Below are 19,726 nucleotides of genomic sequence, written 5' to 3' on the forward strand. Positions count from 1 at the left end.
ATATATACAATAAATGGAAAGCCAACAAATCTATTAAGTCTTTAAGGTATTATTTTTATAGTATCATTTTAGATTTCTAAGTATGACAATAGAATTGAAAAGAAAAAAATCTCAATAAATAGAAGATCTTTTAGAATTCAAGGTATCAGTTTAAGAGAAATACTGTAAAATGCTTCTGAGATTTGGAAAAATGATATTAAAAGAATAAGCATAGAATATTTTAATTTTCTGCTGAAATCTCATTTACATATTGCTTTTGATAGTTATAATTTTTTCTCTTATTCTTCAAGTTGGTGTGGAAGATAAATATAAGCAAGTAATGTTCTATTGTTTAAATCATCCATTCAGAGTCTCTAAAATTAAATTGTAATGGGCAATTTAATGAATGTTTGATTAAAAATAAAGCTTACCAATCAGCACCTCTACTAAATTTATGTAAAGATAAATTAAATTTGTAAACATAAGTACTATTTTGGAATTATTTTTTTTCTTTTGCATAGCTCTCCAAAGAAAAACTAATGAATAAAAAAAATTATGCTACAAACTACATATTTATTTTATTTATTTAAAAGTTGCAGTAGTTCTTGAAGCTTTACAACTTGTATAAGATTCTAGGAGTCTTTGTGGTATTTACCTTAGGAAAATTTTTTAAAAACTAATGCAAAAATGGTGCCCAGATTCAAGCCATCAAATTCAAGTGAAAAACTCTCAAGTGAAAAACTTATCAGATTAGAGAATAAACTTCACTAGGCCAGGTTCAGGAGCACTCTGATGATCAGCTCTGGTATTCATCTATGGTAACCTAGAGAATCATTCCTACCAACACTTTTCTTACCCTAGCATAGCATAAAGATAGGAAATGTTTTTTTTTTCTACCTTCTAGTCAACAGTTTCTCAAAGAGATAGCTGTACACCCAGATTGGAGCTTTCTGGATGTCTGCTTTAAGAAGCAACTAATGTCTTATATAGAAACATTATCCTCATCAGAAAGGGTCTTTTTAGCAAAGGCTGTAAAGACACTGTTCTAAATCTCTGGTGGACATGTATGTGTAATGTTTGCTACAGTATTAATTTATCAGCAATCAGAAAATGGTTAAATTCAATACTCAAAATCAAAACTTTCCTTTTCAATTTCTTAATATTATATTATAAAACCCACAAAAACCCAAAGACATACTTTTTCCAATTGTGCTTCACTAATACACATTCAATGAATATGTTATAAAACAAACAAACAAAAAAGCTCAAGTTGCTTTTACATGATGTATTCCATAGTGAGTATATAAGCCCAAAAGGCTTACAAGACACCAACCCATCATCTTTTTTCAATTTTGATAGAAAGGGCCTTTGAACTGTCAAAAATTCTTGGAAAGTTGAATTCTTAAGACAATGCAGGAATGAAATACTGAAGGGAAACATCCTCATGTAGCAAAATAAAGTGAACAATCCGGTTATGCACAATATCTGGAAGAAAAAAAAAGTAGCATTTAAAAAAAACTGTTCAAGTATATACTCGAATGTATTTCCAAACAACACCTTGCTCCCAAATGAAACATTACTTTTAAATGGAAGTTCTTTCTCTAGGGTGCAATCATCTTTCTTTTAAATACAAGTGATATTTAGTAATGTCCTGCAATTAAAAAAACCTCATCAATAGTATCAACTTCAGATGCCACACAAGCACAAGATTTGATTGATATCACAGGGAAGCTCTGAATATAGTGGTAAACATTCTCACAGAAACTAGTAACTCCTACGGGCTTAGTCATATACAGAATAAAAGATATTTATAAAGATGAGTCAGAATTATCATGATGTATATATACTTTTTTCTTATAATTTAGTCTTGATTAATCATAAAATACTAACAGAGGAGAAAAAATAGGGATACTGATCTAGTCAAACTCTGGATACTATCAGTATTTAAAATGATAAATTCATGTACATTTGCCTAGGGCAAATGAAGACAAACTAAAAACCTGTCAGTGAAGCAGCAGTACCATTTCTAAACTACAAAAAATGACCAAGTTATCCAAGAAGAATGGAAGAACCAAAGATTATACCCAATACACCTTAACTGTGTGATTAACAGAACAGAAAGGATCACTCTCATGGGGGTGGCAACAGTCATAAAAGCTCAATAAAACAAGTCAATAGTATGAGAGAAGAGGTTCCTAATTACAGGACAGCTCTTCAATCTGGGAAAACAAACAATCATCCAGGTTTAATAACTCCTAAGGGGATGACTGTGCCACAATAACAGCACACAAACCACAAGACAGTTCTAGTGTATAAGTGTGTACGTATTCTAGGGGCTGGGAGGAAAGCCAATAAATGGTTCTACAGGCCCAGTTATGCTTCAGTCATACCCCATTCTTGGTGACCCTAATGGGGTTTCCTTGGCAGAGATACCAGAATGGCTTGCCATTTCCTTCTCCAGTTCATCTTACAGATGAGAAAACTGAGGTTAACAGGGTAAAGTGACTTTCCTGGGGCAACACAGCTAGTTAAAGTGCTCAGGGTTCAATTTGAACTCGGGTCTTCCAGACTCAGTCCTGGAGCTCTATCCACTGTACCATCTGGCTGCCACAGATCCAGTAGCCCACAGTATAGTGACTGATGTTTATCCCCAAGGCTCTGACAGAAGGCTCAGCTTGGGCGTGGTAATAAACACAAGGCAGCATTTGTCACAAGCAGGGCATATCACAAACTCCATGTCCAGCTCTCTACACATTTTGCCATGCTGACTGGTATTTGTAATACAGTCTATTAAAAAAAGTTTCGATGTATAGAGAATTCAATTTACAATGGTGCTATAGTAGGCAGAGACAATAGAAAACAGTGGGAAATTTAGTCAGAGAAATTAACTTGCCACCAAGTTCCTTTTATGATAAACCTGAAATGATTGTTAAAAATTATATAGCAGAGAAATCAAATTATTTATGAGAATATTTGGGATTTGAATATCCATCTAGTTTCCAGCTATAATGGAATTCAAGTTGCTGTCTTCGTCTAGCTGAAATTTTGTAAAACTGCAGTAATGTGGAACACCCAGGAAATTAATTATTTTTACAGCCATTTTCTTGAGACGTACAACTACCCTTATGCTAGGACAGAGGACAGAATAAGGACTGATTTAGCAAGGGCCCTGAACTGTGTTTTTCTTTAAAAAAAAAAAATCTTGACACTAGTTTGCCTTTTTATTTACCTCTTTCTCATAAATATGGAAATCTTTCCTGGCTCCCACTTACCCAACCTCTCAGCTGAGAACCTTGTGCCTCATATTTTACTGAAAAACTCATTCACTTTTTCCTCCTCTCCTTTCACATCACAGATACTTTTTATCACTATCTCCTTCATTCCTGTCTCACATGAAGAAATACTTTTTTTCTTGCCAAGGTAAACATCTCTAAAATGCACATATCCTATACCCTCAAAATCCTATATCTTCAATCTTTCTAATAGAACATCCCCTTCTATCATCCCCACTCTCAATGGTTGGTTCCCTACTGCCTATAAACATTCCTAGGTGTTCCTCATTCTCAAAAACTCTTGCTTAACCATCCTTTCCAGCATTTATCCTTTATCTCTCCTCTCTTTGTTGACTAAATTCCCTTAAGAAGATCATCTACAATTAATGCTTCCATTTTTCTCACTCTCTTTTTACTCTACAATATGGTTTCCAAACTCATCATTCAATGAAATTGCTTTATTCTGTCACCAATAATATCCCAAATGCCAAATCTAATGGTCTTTGCTTAGTCCTCACCCTTCCTGACTATAGCTTCAGACACTATCAAGCAGCCTCTTGATCTACCCTTCTTTCTACTTTTCCTGACACGACTCTTACTTGGCTCTCCTCCAAGCTTTCTGAACACTACTCAGTCTCCTCTGCTGTATGTTCATCCAGATATGCCTCTAACCAAGTCCCAAAAGTCTGACTTGACTTCTCTAATGTATTCATGTACTCTTCTCCCTCTATACTATTTCACTTGGTCATCTCATCCGCTTCTATGGATTCAATTATCATGTCTATGCTGATTATTCTCTAATCTACATATCTAGCCCTAACCTCTTACTGACTTCCAATCTTACATCTCTACCTGCCTATTGGACATCTCAAACTGGATTACCTACAGATACGTTAAATTCAGTATGTCCAAAAATGAACTCATTATCTTTCTCCCTAAACCCTCCGTTCTTTATAATTTCCCTATTACTATTCAGGGAGCCACTATTCTCCAAGTCACCAGGTTCTCAATACTGGTGTGATCTTTGACCCCTCACTTTCTCACTTTCTTCATCCAATTTATTGCCAAAGCTGATCAATTTTACTTTTGTAATCTCTCTCTCCTGGGCAGATAAGTGCATAGAGCCCTGGGTCTGGAGGCAGGAAGATTCAGCTACCTGAGTTAAATCTAGCCTCAGAAACTTATAGGCTGTGTGAACCTGACCAAGTCATTTAACTTTGTTTGCCTCAGTTTACTCATTTGTAAAATGAGTTGCAAAAGGAAATAGCAAGCCACTCTAGTATCTCTGCCAAGAAAACCCCAAATGAGATCATGAAGAGTCAGACAACTAAAAACAATTCAACAGCAATCTCTCTCCAATATGGCCTCTGACACTGCTACCCCTGCAGGCCCTCGCCGCCTCATGCTTATAATAATAGGTTCTTGCAGTGATCTTGATCTTTCTTATGTGAAGATCCAGCCATGTCACCCCTTACTCAATAAACACCAGTGTTTCCCTGTTACCTTCAGGATCAAATATAAAATCCTGCTTGGCATTCAAAACCCTTCATAATCTACCCCCTTCCCATCTTTTCTGTCTTCTTACAACCTTACACGCCACCCCTCCCAACACTAGGTCCTCTCTGTTCTGGTGACAGTAGCCTCCTTTGGTATTCCTCACTAGAGTTATTCCATTTTCCAACTACGGGCAAATTCACTGGTTGTCCCCCAAGGTTAGAACTCTCTTCCTACTTCATTAAAACATGGAATTATATTTTTAAAGAGTAGGTTGGGGCGGCTAGGTGGCACAGTGGATAGAGAACCGGCCCTGGAGTCAGAAGAACCTGAGTTCAAATCCGACCTCAGACACAATAATTACCTAGCTGTGTGGCCTTGGGCAAGTCACTTAACCCCATTGCCTTACAAAAACCAAAAAAAAATGCTATTAAAAAAAGAGTAGGTCAGCAGCACAAAAGTTCTGGAAGACATGGCTATGCTGTAAAGTATGATCCTGGAGACAGACTGGCATACAAGGACCAACCCAGATAAATTTGGAGAAGCCCATCACCAAGTGTACCATCAGCAAGTGTACCATTAGGTGATGAGCCTTTTGAACATAAAGTTAATGACCTGTAGGGGATAAAAACTTGGAAGTTTGCAAAGTCTAACAATTTTCATGAACAATATTTTTTATTTATTTTTTTATTTTTTAGGTCTTTGCAAGGCAAATGGGATTAAGTGGCTTGCCCAAGGCCACACAGCTAGGTAATTATTAAGTGTCTGAGACCGGATTTGAACCCAGGTACTCCTGACTCCAGAGCCAGTGCTTTATCCACTGTGCCACCTAGCTGCCCCTAACAATCTCTTTTTTTAATAACATTTTATTTTCTTAACCTGATCTATAGCTTTAGCATATTTTTTCCTTTTTGGGGGGGGGAGGAAGGTAGAGATGATAAGTGATATAGAGATATGCTCCTCAAATAAAGAAAAAGTGCTCTATCTTTAGGAAAAATAACGCAATTGAGAGACAATTATATTTGTTATCCAAAGCTAAGACTATAGTTTTGAAAGTACCTTCCATAGAAAGCATGGAATTTTAGTTTATTTTTTTAAAAATTAACTCTTTTAAAAAATCTACTTTAATGTGATATGTAAGTAATATGCAAATGTAGAAAAACCTACATCAGGAATTCTTACTCCTTGGAAGTCTGCCTTAACCTTGGGAGATAAAATTTTTCAGGGGAAGAAGAATCCATGAACTTGGATGAGAGGAAAAATTAAATCTTTATTTTCATTAACCTTTGACATTAACCTTTTACTTATTTTAAGTTCTGAGAAAGGTATCACCTATAAGTATCACCTATAAGTATCACTGGGAATCATGATAAAGAAAAAAAAGTTAAGACCCTTTGCCCCACATTAAAACTCTGCATACTCTTTGATTCAGCAATGCCACTAATGGGCCTGCATCCCAAAGAGATCATAAGAAAGGAGAAAATACCCATCTGTACAAAACTATTTATAGCAGTTCTTTTTGTAGTGGCAAGGAGTTGGAAATTGAAGGGATGTCCATCAATTGAGAAATGGCTGAAGTAATTGTGGCATGTGCTAGTGAAGGAACACTACTGTTGTATGAAAAATCATGAGGGGTGAGACTTTAGAAAAGTCTGAAAGGACTTACAAGAACTAATGCTGAATGACTTGAGGAGAACCAGAACACTGTACTTATTAACAACAACATTCTAAAATGAAAAACTGTGATACATTTAGCTCCCCTCAGATAACAGGGAGACAATTTAAAAGAAAAATGCCATTCACACCCAAAGAAAGAACTATGGGGTCTGAATACAAACAAAAGCTATTTTCTATTTTTAAAATTTGTTTTACGCTTTATGTTATTTTCCCCCTCATGGTTCACAACATGACTAATATAGAAATATGTTTAGCATAGATTAAAAATATATAATCTATATCAAATTACTCATTGTCAAAGGGAGGGAGGGAGGGAAAGGAGGAAGAAAAATGTGGAACTCAAAAATCTTACAAAAAACTGAATGCTGAAAAATATCTTTACATGAAGTTGAAAAAATAAATATGTATTTTTTAAAAAAAGAAATTCTGTCCTGAAATTTTGTTATATGGAAATCTGAACATTTTGAGAATACTGTCCAGTCTTCATATTCTACTTAGCCAGGTTAGGGTAGAAAATCAAGAAGGGGCAAACCCAGTGGTACCTGTCACTGCTGAATTTGGCAAGTATTGAAAAAAATTTTGCAAAATCAGTTCTCTAAAAAATGCTACAGAATTCTTTTATAAACTCAAAGAATTACCTTTTAAAATCAAAAGCAGCTTTATATAGCTTTATAATAGTCTCATTTTCAAATAGCAAAACTAATTTCCTAAAAATACAATTACTTCATTCAAATATTTTTGCCCTTTTATAAAACTTTTGGTCTTTTCAGTGAGCCTTAGGTCAAAAATAGATTTACCCTTGGTATCTTTTCACTGTGATCCAATTACCAAAGAACACAATCTAGATAACATTAGTTCAGCTGTGCATAAGCTCATAGTGCTGCTGTTTCAGTTACTTTATATTCCTTAATTAAGCTTAGTACAAGCCCTGAATCTTGATACATTGGTAGTCAAGATAAATTACATATTGATTCAACAACATTTTCTTGCACAAAGTTCTTTTGTCTAAGGCTAGCATAACCTTTTAGTATTTCTGTCCTTTATCTTTTAACAAAGCAAGTCAAAAAAGCTAGAATCCACATTATAATTTAGCTTTTAGACATCTGGTCCTGTTAAGCTATTTTTATACATACTACTAAAAAGATTTTCATGCTTTTCTGTGATCACTGTCTTGTACAACTACTGCAAGCCTGCCTAGGCTCACACATACACCTAATAAAGATGGTGTGTGTCTTTAGAGGGGCACATTGATGCCTTCCAGGACAAGGCAGGGCACCAGTTCTCTCTTCTCCTTCTGCAGCTGCTCCAGTAGAACAGGGCACCAGAATTAACAAGGGCACAGGAGTGGTTAAAATGCCACTCCTCCTGCTTTTCATTCTTTTCTCCTCCTACTCCCTAGCCTCATTCTACTGTTTGTGTTTTTCATCACTGGTTTTCTTCTACCCCATGAGAATGAGACCTGGTGGTTTGCCCTGCCCACTGCTGACTCAATCAGCTCTCCAGTGGGGTTTCTTCCACATTATTCAGTTCTCATGCAGAAATGCTATTCTTTACAGGCAAAGTTGTGAGAGATGGTCTCCCGTGAAGTTTACTCATGAAACCCTTCTCATACAGTTTCTGGGTTTTGCCTTGGGAGGTAGACTCCCAAGGATTTAAAATGGAATTTATCTCTTGCCCTTGGGTTTTGTTGTTCATATATAGAAAGAAAACATTCTTATGCACAGGTGGTGAAAATGATGACCCTTCAATGAAGTTTCTTCATAAAAATACTTTAGTACACATTCTGGTGAGAATGATCTTCAGTGAAAGTTCCTCATGAATACATTATTATATCCCTTAATAGTGTTGTTCACTGGGAGAGAAAAACACTGTCTAGTTTCCAGATTCTTAGAACATGGGGTAATCTTAAGGGGAACCGAACTGACTGTCTTTCTGATTAGACATCTCCAAATTTGGTCAAAGGAAATGCATAATAAGGTTTTGTAAAATATCATCCTTAATAGAGTATAGATTAGGGATGAATAATAATGAATTAAATATGAATAATAATAATATAGTAAAAGGGAATTGGAAACTAACTTTCCAATAGGGTAAAGATTAGTTATGAATAATTAGAATAATGAAGATTGAATTTGCTTTGCACTGTTTGGGTAGTATTCATAAATAGATTGTGAGGTTGTCTCACCAGCCAATGGTGGGATGAGACAGACTTTAGAGGTAAGATTATTATTTGCCATAAAAAAATTATTTACTCCCAGACTAGTGCTACTTTGCAATGGGGTGGGTCCTTTGTCTCATGAGAAAAATAAAGCCTTTCCTGCTCCCTGACTCACACTCTGAACTCTTGATTCCTGTGAGCATCTTTCTCTCACACAAAGTGAAATAGCTAATCCTTCTGTCTTTGGATATTCTCTCCCATTCTAAGAGCAGCACCTCTATAATTCTCTTCTACTGTCACTTACTGCTTTTTGATATTCACTCATTTTTGCACAAACATTAACTGCCTACTATGTGTAGGTGTATGAGGCTAAGTGAGTGTTTTACTGTCAAAAAAAAATCCTCCCCCATCCTCTACCCCAACTTCTTAAAACCAGAGCTGTTCCAGAAAGTTGAGAGTTCTACAAGGTTGAATTCTATATAACTGAGATTTACTGAATTTTTTAAAACAATGCTTGGAATTGGCATTGCTTAAAATATATTATACATAGAAAATAAATGATAAAACTCACTACATAATGCTTTTGTTGGGTTTACTTGCTGTCCTGCAAGAAACTGTAGAAGCTTCTTTATATCTATTCGCGCTTCAGCCATGATCTCTGAATCTTTGTCTTGGGAAGCATCTTCGGAGGCTACAATGATAGAAAAGGACTTTAAACAAAATGATTACTACTATAGGAGAAGGATAAGCTAAATATGTTCACAGGTACAGGGACTGGATGGATTCCCCAACAGAAGGAACTCTCTTGTTGAGGAAACTCCCTCTAGAAAAGCAAGTCAGTAACTTAAGTCTTAGAATACTGAGTGGTTAAATGACTTATCCATAGTCAACAAAGCTGGAAGTATCAGATGAAGAGTTTGAACTCAAATTATTCCAGCTCCAAGACTCTGTACTAAATCATGGTATCTTTCAAATTTAAAAGGACCAGTTTTTATGTAGTTAAAATAAGTATCATTCTTTTGGAAGTCATGTGTGCTGCATCTTACAAGCAAAACAGCAACTTGAAAATGCATTCCTTCATCCAATCAATAAAGAAGTTGTAATTGTATGCAAAACAATATACCAGAGTCAAGGGATAAAGATAAATATGATCCTTATGTAAAGGAACATGTAATTTGAATGAATGAACCATCATGCTATCTCCTTCAACAAATAACTTCTGAGTTAAGAAAAGAAGACTGACCTTTAGATTCAACCATTTAACCATATCTTGTCAATAGATATGTGATTAAGTCCTGTGTAACTAGAGCAAATCAATTAATTAACTTCAAACAAGAGACAACTTTAAGACTACAAGTTGCAGAACAGGTGGCAAAATGCATTGGTAAAAGGAGTTTCCACAGGTTTTTCTATACAAATGAAATGATAGATCTAGTTCAAAATAAATTTGTCTTAAACGAAAACTATTATTCTGAAAAAAAGCAAGGTGAAAAGAAAACAATTTTTCAAGTCCATTCTACAGTTTTCCCAGAAGGCTCAAAACAGCTATTATTTAGCAGTTAAATTATTAAGATAAAAAATGCAGTTTTTAATGTATTTTTTCTCAAACCGGAATTTTCCCCTCCTCATTACAAGTTAAAAAAAGGTAATCAACTAGATTTTCAATTCAATATTTAAAGAGCTCAATGAGATATTATCATTTGTAACAAAAGCAAAGTCAAAGAAAAATCAGAAATCTTACCCCATGGAGGATTTCCAAGATCTTTAAAATGTGTTGTAATGCATACTAAATCAGTTTCTATTTTCAAGTTCATTTCTCCTTTTTGATTTGCTTCAATAATCTATAAATTATAGTTTGAATATAAGATTTAAGTCTTTAATCAATGAGTATGGGAAAAATAATTTTTAGATACATGGCAACACTAAGATTTTAAGAACACAAATAAAAGAGGCATTTAAAGGCAAGTTTCTGCTATTGACCAGGAAACTATGCTATTTGTAGCAGAATGATTTTGGAGTCAGAGGATCAGTTTCCCAGCTCTGTAATTAACCACTCTGGGCCTAAGTTGCCTCATTTGTAAAAGAAGGTGGTTGGATTTCATGATCATTAACCTAGCTCTAAATTCTGATTTACTCATAACCCCCCCCCCCAAAATCTGTCAATTCTTAAGGGAAACTAGATCCATAGAATAATTTATGACTGAAAAGATTATGTGGCTATTTCTTTCAGTAGCTAATCTTGAATGATTTTGTAACATTATTGAAAAGCTATGAACAGTTGACCCATTTATTTGCTCAGAATGAAAGAACGCTTAATTGCTCAACAAAAATAGAGTAGATAGCTTTTTAACAGTAATATTAATTACAACCAGAGCTAGAAACCAATCAATATCCTAATCAACATCTATAAAAGTTCAAAGAAAATCTAATACTTGTTATTCTTTTATATATGCCAAAACCCCCAAAAAACAAGAAAACAAAAAGTCCAATTATAAAACCATGTGGAATAGGTCAAAAATTTATGAATAAAAGAGAATCTTAGAATCCAGGCAAACTTCATTTTTAACAGATCAAGAAACTGTGGCTGAAAGGCATTAAGATTAAATTACCTGCCCAACATCACACATTTCAATAATAAGAAACAGGATCAGGATTTAAAAAGAAATTTTCTGAAGCTAATGACAGTTTTTTTAAAAGTATCACACACTGGGGGCAGCTAGGTGGCACAGTGGATAGAGCACTGGCACTGGAGTCAGGAGTACCTGAGTTCAAAATCGACCTCAGACACTTAATAATTACCTAGCTGTTTGGCCTTGGGCAAGCCACTTAACCTAATTTGCCTTGCAAAAAACCTTAAAAAAAAAAAAAGTATCACACACACCGGCTCTCCCTATGGTGGCTATAAGATATGGTACTTATTCTCAAGGAGCTTCTATAAAAAACAATTACAGAAAAATGCCCTAAACTTTGTATTGGGTTGTGTTTTGGGGGGGGGGGCAGGAAGAGTTAGTTTTTTTTTAAATTCCTAGACCTTTGAAGGAACTTCACATTCAGAAATGCATCTCTACTAATGAGGATGGGTAACTGTTAAAAGTTTCATATACTTTCAGAAAGTTACCTGGGGAGCACTGAAAGGAGATTAAATGATTTATCAGTGCATATGATACCAACTAACAATAAATGGCTTTTTTGGTTTATAAAAAGGCAATATATTTGCAAAGACTGAGTTTAAGAATTTTAGAATTACACAGGAAAATAACTTTCATTTTAAAAATGAATGATGGAGTCTGAAAACAAAGGAAGAAAAGCTTAACAAAATATTTAAGATACTAATGAATTAATTATAATTTCAAAGGCCAGAGATATTGTTAACTGACCCTGATGTCCGCAATTCAACAGCAGAAGATGATCACAAAATAATTAAAATGCCTGCAGCTTAAGTTAAACCTTCTTATCAACTTTGTCTTTTTTGCTTTTGTGTCTCATATATCCAGAGGAAAGGTGGGGAAATAAAGAAGAAAGACTTGTCCCTTTTATTTCTCTTTAAACCATTTCTTTTATTTCTTATATATTCAGTCTCTATTCCCCCTTCCCCAACATTTCATTCTGCCAAAACTTGTTCAATCCTAGCAATGGTTATAAATCACCATTTCACTATAATGATACAGAAGCATCATACTAAGTATCACAAACAGGTAAATAGCATCTTTCAACATTTATAAGCTATGCTTTCTATGTCCTAATACATAGAAGAAATATTTCATTTTTGTCACTGACAAAAATTAGAAACTGAAAGTAAGTTTTTCCAGTTAAAGGCAGGAAGTACCTGGATTTACTTAGTGAAACTTTGTTTCTTGTTCTTAATTTTAAAGTCTAAGGTCCTCTCAGACTATCTTATTGAACTTTTCTGCAGCTCTACTGTATAATACTAGAGACTCCCCCTTCCTTTTCAAACAAACTTTCTCTTTTCTCAACTTTATTCTTTCTACCATTTTAATTACGTCTTATCTGACTCTTTCCTACCTCCTCTTCCTCCCCCTACCCAAAGAGGCTGTTTTTCTTTATATTCTTTTACTTGGTGATCTCAATTATTACAACCACTTCAAATATTCTCTCCACAAATACAATTCTATGACCTGTCTTTAATCCTCATTGTTCTTCTGATCTTTGAACCTGAACTTCAAAATTACCTATTAAGACATAGTTCTACCCAGCTGTGCTGCAAACTAACACATCAAACTCAACATGTCTAAAAACAAACATTTACCTCAAATCCAGTCTCTCCTCCTCAAATCCCTTTTTTCTTTTATTTTCTCCTGGGCCTCAAGGCTAAAATAACCTTTTTAGTAACTTCTATCTATTGTTTCTAGTTCTGTCTTTAGAGGCCAAGGAAAACAATTATAACCTTTATTTCACAGGAAATACCTTTAAACCCTTGAAGAAACCTACCATTTTTCTGTTCTCCAGCTAGACATCCTCTGATTCTTCAACAGATTCTTGTATTGCATAATCTGCTCAGGAGAAGTCCTCAACTTTTTAATGTTTCTTTAATAAAATGCCTTGAACTTAACCATGGTATTTAATCAGGACTATCATCTATGTGTACACTATGTTCTAACAATACAGCCTAAGATCTCATTAGTTTTGTTGGGTGACTTAATGTTGGCATATGTAATATTTATGGTACACTAAAATTCCTATTTCCCTTCCACATGAAAGGCTGTCTAGTCATAACTCTCCTGTCTGTATTAGTAATTGTTTGTAACCCAAGGGTAGAAACCTAAATTTAATTCTATTAAATTTCATCTTATTAGATATGGCCCACACATTTGATAATGTAACAGAAAAAACCTGGGATACAGAATTAGGAAAACTGGCTCCAAATCCTGACTAACACTGTAAACATGAATCATTTTTTAACTCAACCCCTTCTGTAAATCATCGGTAAATAGAGATATTTTTAAATTTCCTAACAAGGTTAATATCTTTGTAAATCTGAAGATGCTATACATATATATGTATATATATTATATTATTATTATTATTATTATTACAAACCATAACAATCTTTTTGGATTCATATCTATTGCCCAATTACTCCTATCTTTGTCTCATTCACAAATTTGAGAAGTATGCCATCCATGCCTTCATTCAAGTCAGTTAGACTTTTAGGAACAAAGCCAAGGAGAGATGCCTGTGGTTTTCCAAAGGAAAGACTCACTCAACTATTAATAGTTATTACCTTTATTTCTTTCTATGAACTCACAAAGTATCCTTTTAATAATGAAATCAATAATTCTGCCAAAAATCTAAGTCAAGCCTAACTGCTTACAGTTTGCTCCTTTATAAAAATAAGAATATTTTCTCAAGGAACAAGAAAAGCATAATAAAAGATGAATCACCCTGCCTGCTCCCTTTTCCACCATGCCTATTCCCTCTACCCTAAGCAAACCTCCTGTTCCCACCAGTCTTTTCCCCAATATAACTAAATATATATATATCTTCATATTTTCATTAGAATTCACTTTCTGAATAGTTCTTTTCTTTTTTACAAAGCAATGGGGGATTAAGTGACTTGCCCAAGGTCACCCAGCTAGGCAATTATTAAGTGCCTGAGGCCACATTTGAACTCAGATCCTCCTGACTCCAGGGCCGGTGCTCTATTCATTGCACCACCTAGCTACCCCTGAATAGCTCTTTTTAAAAAAAATGCCTGTCTTTGCAGAGGTGGGGAACACTGGGTCTGTGTTATTGAATGTCTGTCACATTGAATTAATGTGTAAGATGGTTATGCTGAACTGATTTTTTTTCCCCTCCTTTCTTTTTCCTTTTGCTTCAAGAGATAGTCCCTACAACAAAAATGTGCATACCCTTTGATCCGCAATACCACTAACTGGGTCTATACCCTGAAGAGATTATGAAAAAGGGTAAAAATATCACTTGTACAAAAATATTTATAGCATCCCTGTTTATGGTGGCAAAGAATTGGAAATTAAGTGAATACCCTTCAACTGGGGAATGGTTTAACAAACTGTGGTATATGTATGACAACAAACATTATTGTGCTATTAGAAACCAGGAGGGATGGGAATTCATAGAAGCCTGGAAGGATTTGCATGAACTGATGCTGAGCAAGATGACCAGAACCAGAAGTGTATTATATACACCCTAACAGTAACATGGGGGTGATGATCAACCTTGACGGACTTGTTCATTCCATCAGCAAAACAATCAGGCACAATTTGGGGGCATCTGTGATGGAGAATACCATCTGTATTCAGAGAAAGAATTGTGGAGTTCGAACAAAGACCAGAGACTATTACCTTTAATTTAAAAAAAAACTGTCATTATGTAATCTTGCTATCTCTTATATTTTATTTTTTCTTCTTCTTAAGGATATAATTTCTCTCTCAGCACAATCAATTTAGATCAATGTATAGCATGGAAACGATTTAAAGACTAACAGACTGCCTTCTGTGGAGGGTGAGGGGAGGAAAGCAAGATTAGGGGGAAAATTTTAAAATTCAAAATAAAGTCTTTCAAAAAAAAAACCAGATAATCTCTGGTGAAGGGATAATAAAAGATAAGGATGAAAACATACAAAAAGAAAGCATAAAATGTTCTATGTACTGTATACACCTTATATAGTTACATAAATCCCTATAGAAATTGTTCTCCTGCCTTAATGATAAAATGTGTACTTGTCATCAGATTTCATCCTTGAGGGCATTCTATCTCATTGAACTAAGTTTCCCTGCAGAATGATAGGCCATGGGATCCTGCCTGTGCTTTCTCTGTACTCTCTGACATCTTGAAATATTCTCTCCCCAAATCAAGAATGGACATCAGAATGCATTCCATTTTCCTCTATTACATTAGAAACCAAGCACTCATCCCCTCATAGACTCCCTATGAGCCACACAAAGTCCCACTTAAGGGTCATCTCCACAATAAGCCTTTCCTGGAACTTGGTCCTTAACTTGTACACACTTTTAAGTGTACTTGTCTCACCTGATAACATCAATAGACAAAAACAAAAACTAAGTCTTCAGGTGCAACCACCCAAGGGCAGTCTTTATATTATATCCTCAGCACCTAGCAGGAGGACTGGCACACAGCAGGCTCTCAATAAATGCTTTTTTATTTATGTCTTTCAATTTAAAATAATTTATCTAAAAGTCAAATCAAGAAGTAATCAATCACTCAGCTTTTGGCAGAAAAAAGTCAGATAGATGTCCAGGTTTCTCCATCATACACAAATTTTTCTCTGATGCTGACTCTAATCTGCTTCTGGAATGGATCTAATTCCTTCTGGTTTGACAGTCTGGAATAGACTATACCATCACTTCTACCTCTGCTTCTCTATCCATTAATCCCCATTCAACCATTCCCTGTTTCAGTTAGTGAATTTTCTCCTACAATACCTCCATAGTCTATTAGATAGTTACTCCTTCCTTGGGAAGTTAGGTTGCACAGTGGGCATAACACAAAACCTGAGGCCAAATCTGGTGTCAGATAGGCACTTAACTGCTTTTTACCTCAGTTTCCTCATTTGTAAAATGAAATGGATAAAGAAATGGCAATCACTTCAGTATCTTTGCCAAGAAAAATTCAAATGGGGTTATGAAGAGAGTCAGACTCACCTGAAATGACTAACAATTCCTTCCTTATTATATTCTAGTTATGAGTTACCTCTCACTAAGTCTCAATAACTTCTCTAGTCCACTTGATCACATTCCAAAGCTATTCTTGTATAATGACTAATATTTTCTGAATTACCAGATGTACAAGACTCCATTTTTAGTTTTAAATCCCCTTGGATCAGATCCACAAGTTCACAGACAAATTATATTCTTTCCAACATTTGTCCTCAATTCCTTGTCATATTTGTTTCATAAGCCAGGTGTAGAAGTTCAGTCTTATTCTTTAACACCTTCTTAATCAACTACTCACAAGTCTGAGTTATCCCATCCCAAAGTAAAAAGCACCAGTAAGAAGAAACTAAGGACAGTTGTGAAGCATTTTAGTCTTTTTTTGTTTTTTTTTTTTTTAGTTTTTAAAGGTTTTATTTATTTTGAGTTTTCATTTTAGTCTTAAGTTTAGGTTTTTAATGAGTCTGGAAAAGTCTAGGTACTGATCTGCATCTTTAAACAAGTAGAACAATTAAATAAATTGCATATTTATCAACATAAATTTATCAACAAACATAATTTATATAAATTTTAACCAGCAATGTCAATTATCTCTTAAAAATTCACCAAAGTATATTAAATACTCCTCTAGATGAATTATAACTTACAACATGACTGCTGATGTTTTTCATTCTTTCCACTACACTCTTCATAGTCTTCAATACTGGTAAATAAATACTAACCTACAAAAATCAATGAAAAAATAAAAATAATTAAAACAAATATATAAGCTATGATGATAACAGCATAAAGAGATTTTAGACTTGATTCAAATGTCAATTTCCTTCAAAAGATTCCTGGATTCACTCTGTAAGTGATTTTCCTTTCCAAGATTACCTTCCATTTAAACTATAAATATCTTCTAGTTAACAAGAATTTATTAAGCATCTACTATGTACTATACACTGAGATAGTCCCTGATCTAAAGAAGCTCAGTTTAATAAGGCAAACAACATGCAAACAACTTTATAAAAAGATATATTCAAAATAAATTGGAGATAATCAACAGAAGGAAAGCATTAGCATTAGGGAAAGGTTGCTTTCAGAAGGTGGAATTTTAGCTGGGACCAGAAAGAAGCAAGAGAAACCAAGAGATGAGGATGAGAGGAGAGAGAATTCTAATTTTGGGGGGCAACCAGTAAAAATGAACAGAAAAGAGATATGGAACATATCATGCAAGGAATAGCAAGAAAGTCAATAAGAAAACTGGAAAAGTAGGAAGAGGCCAGGTAATAAAGAATGTTGAAAGTCAGAGAGAATTTTATATTTGATCTTGGAATTAATAGGGAACCACTGATGCTTAGGGATTAGAGGAATCACACCTACACAGAAAAAAAAAAACATTTAAACAATCTGGTAAAGGATGAACTGGAGTGATAAAGAAACTTGGGGTATGGAAAACAACCAGAAAACTAGTGTAATAATTCAGGTGAGGTAATGTGACCCTGCACCATGTAGAGGCGGGGGGGGGGGGGGGGGGGGGCGTGGCTAGGTGGCACAGTGGATAGAGCACCAGCCCTGGAGTCAGGAGTACCTGAGTTCAAATCCGGTCTCAGACACTTAATAATTACCAAGCTGTGTGGCCTTGGGCAAGCCACTTAAGCCTGTTGCCTTGCAAAAACTGAAAAAAAAAGGGAAGAGGGAATATATGATACTGCAAAGGGAGAATTAACAATAGTTGTCAACTGATTGGACATGAGGGTGGGGAAGAGTAAACAGCTGAAGCTGACATGAAGATTCTGAGCCTGGATGCCTCAAGAGGAGAGAAGTATCCCAGACTGTCATTAGGAAAATAGAAAAGGGAGGACGTGGGGAGAAAAATTAACAAGTTCTTGAACTTGATGAATTTAAGCTAAATAAGAGACACCCAATTCAAGATGTCCAATAAGCAGCTGGAGAAGTGAGACTGGAAATTAGGAGAGAGGTTAGGGCTTGATAAATAAATCTGAGAATCATCAGCACAGAGATGACAACTGAAGCCACAGAAACCAATAGCAAGCAAAATTGTATAGAGGGAGGAAAAAAAAGAACCCTGGACAGACCTTTAGGGCATGTCCATCATTAGTGAGCATGAATACATGAAGATCCAGAAAGAGGGATCCAACAGGTAGAACCAGCAAAAAAGCAGGGTCACAGAAACCTAGAACAAAGAGAATATCAAAGATAAGAAAATGAGTGAAAATGTCAAAGGTTCCTGAGAAACTGAAGACTGAAAGGAGGAGGACTGGGAAAAAAGGCCATTAGATTTAGCAATACAGGGATCATTGATAACTTTTTTTTCACTGATGAGGTCAGAAGTCAAACTGCAAAGAGTTAAGAGAATACAATTTTAAAAAAGAGACATCATTTGTAGATGGCCTTCCCAAGTTTAGCCACAAATGGATGGAGAAGTAAGGGAAAAAACAAGACAATAACTACTGAGGATGGGCTGATCAGGTGCACTTTTTGAGAATGGACAAGTCACAGGCATATTTATAGACTGTAAAGAACCAGCCAGCACATGAAGATCGAAGATAACTGAGAATGAAAGTGAGAGGGGTGTGATCTGCTGGAAAGGACATGATGAAAGGGATTACCTTGCAAGAGGAGCTTGGCTTGTCATTTCTTCATGTGAGACAGAAGAGGAGGGAAAAGACTATCATTGGAATCTTAATTTTAATATGGGGTTGTATTGGGAAAGTCCTTTAGTCACAGAGCCTGAATATGACTACCTTTACTTCCTGTCCGAAAGGATAGTTGAGTAAAGGCAGAAACCTTAGTTATCTGAGATCGTTACTTGCATGCTGTCTCCTCTATTAGAAGGTGAGCTCCCAAAGAGAGAATGCTCTTTGGCCTTTCTTTGGATACACATGGTAAGCAACTCACAAGGTGCTTGGTCTATAATAGACATCTTACAAGACTGCCTGATTAGAATCACAGAATCTTTGAACTGAGAAAGCATCTAGTCCAATTCTTCAATTTCTAGAATTATGAAACCTAAAATTGTTATAATTATCTATCTAAAAACTATTTAGCCTGAATATATCTCAAAGTCTAAAGAAATCCAACATGTTTTGTACTTTTGTTCTAAACTACTGTTTCATTATATAGTTTTACCTATAAGTAATTTTGAAACATCACAAAAGAAAACTCATCTAAGCTTTTGAGCTTAATGAAAAACTCCTAGGGTATTTCAAATAGGAAAAGCTTTAAAAATAACAAATAGCCAAAAAGAAGAAACTTTCCTGCATGTTTGCATCTAATTTTTGTCAAAAGCAGGCTAATATTGACATTCAAAACATTCATGAATCATCTGATACTTAATGTTTTTGAATAACATTTTTAGAAATGCAAAAAAGCAAGCCTTTCAATTATTGTTAAAAAAAAAAAACCATATTTTTAAAAGTTGACATGCTTTCCATAAATTATCCAATGCCCTAAAAAAGATTTAGATTTTTTGTAACTTAAAAAAACTT

General features: G+C 35.0%; 1 protein-coding gene across 1 annotated transcript in view; it reads right to left on the reverse strand.

Annotated features, from left to right (window-relative positions):
* Positions 1–545: 545 nt before the first annotated feature.
* HUS1 (HUS1 checkpoint clamp component) overlaps positions 546–19,726 on the reverse strand; it is a 28,270-nt gene continuing 9,089 nt past the window's right edge. Inside the window, exons 5-8 of the mRNA XM_074198253.1 lie at positions 16,880–16,954; positions 10,322–10,421; positions 9,152–9,271; positions 546–1,464 (exon numbers count right to left, since the gene is read on the reverse strand). Of these exons, the coding sequence (XP_074054354.1) occupies positions 1,382–1,464; positions 9,152–9,271; positions 10,322–10,421; positions 16,880–16,954 (378 nt within the window). The 3' untranslated portion in view covers positions 546–1,381. The remainder of the gene's footprint in view (positions 1,465–9,151; positions 9,272–10,321; positions 10,422–16,879; positions 16,955–19,726) is intronic.

The sequence above is a fragment of the Macrotis lagotis genome, chromosome 8 (assembly GCF_037893015.1).
Source record: "Macrotis lagotis isolate mMagLag1 chromosome 8, bilby.v1.9.chrom.fasta, whole genome shotgun sequence".
In the NCBI taxonomy this organism is placed as follows: Eukaryota; Metazoa; Chordata; class Mammalia; order Peramelemorphia; family Peramelidae; genus Macrotis; species Macrotis lagotis.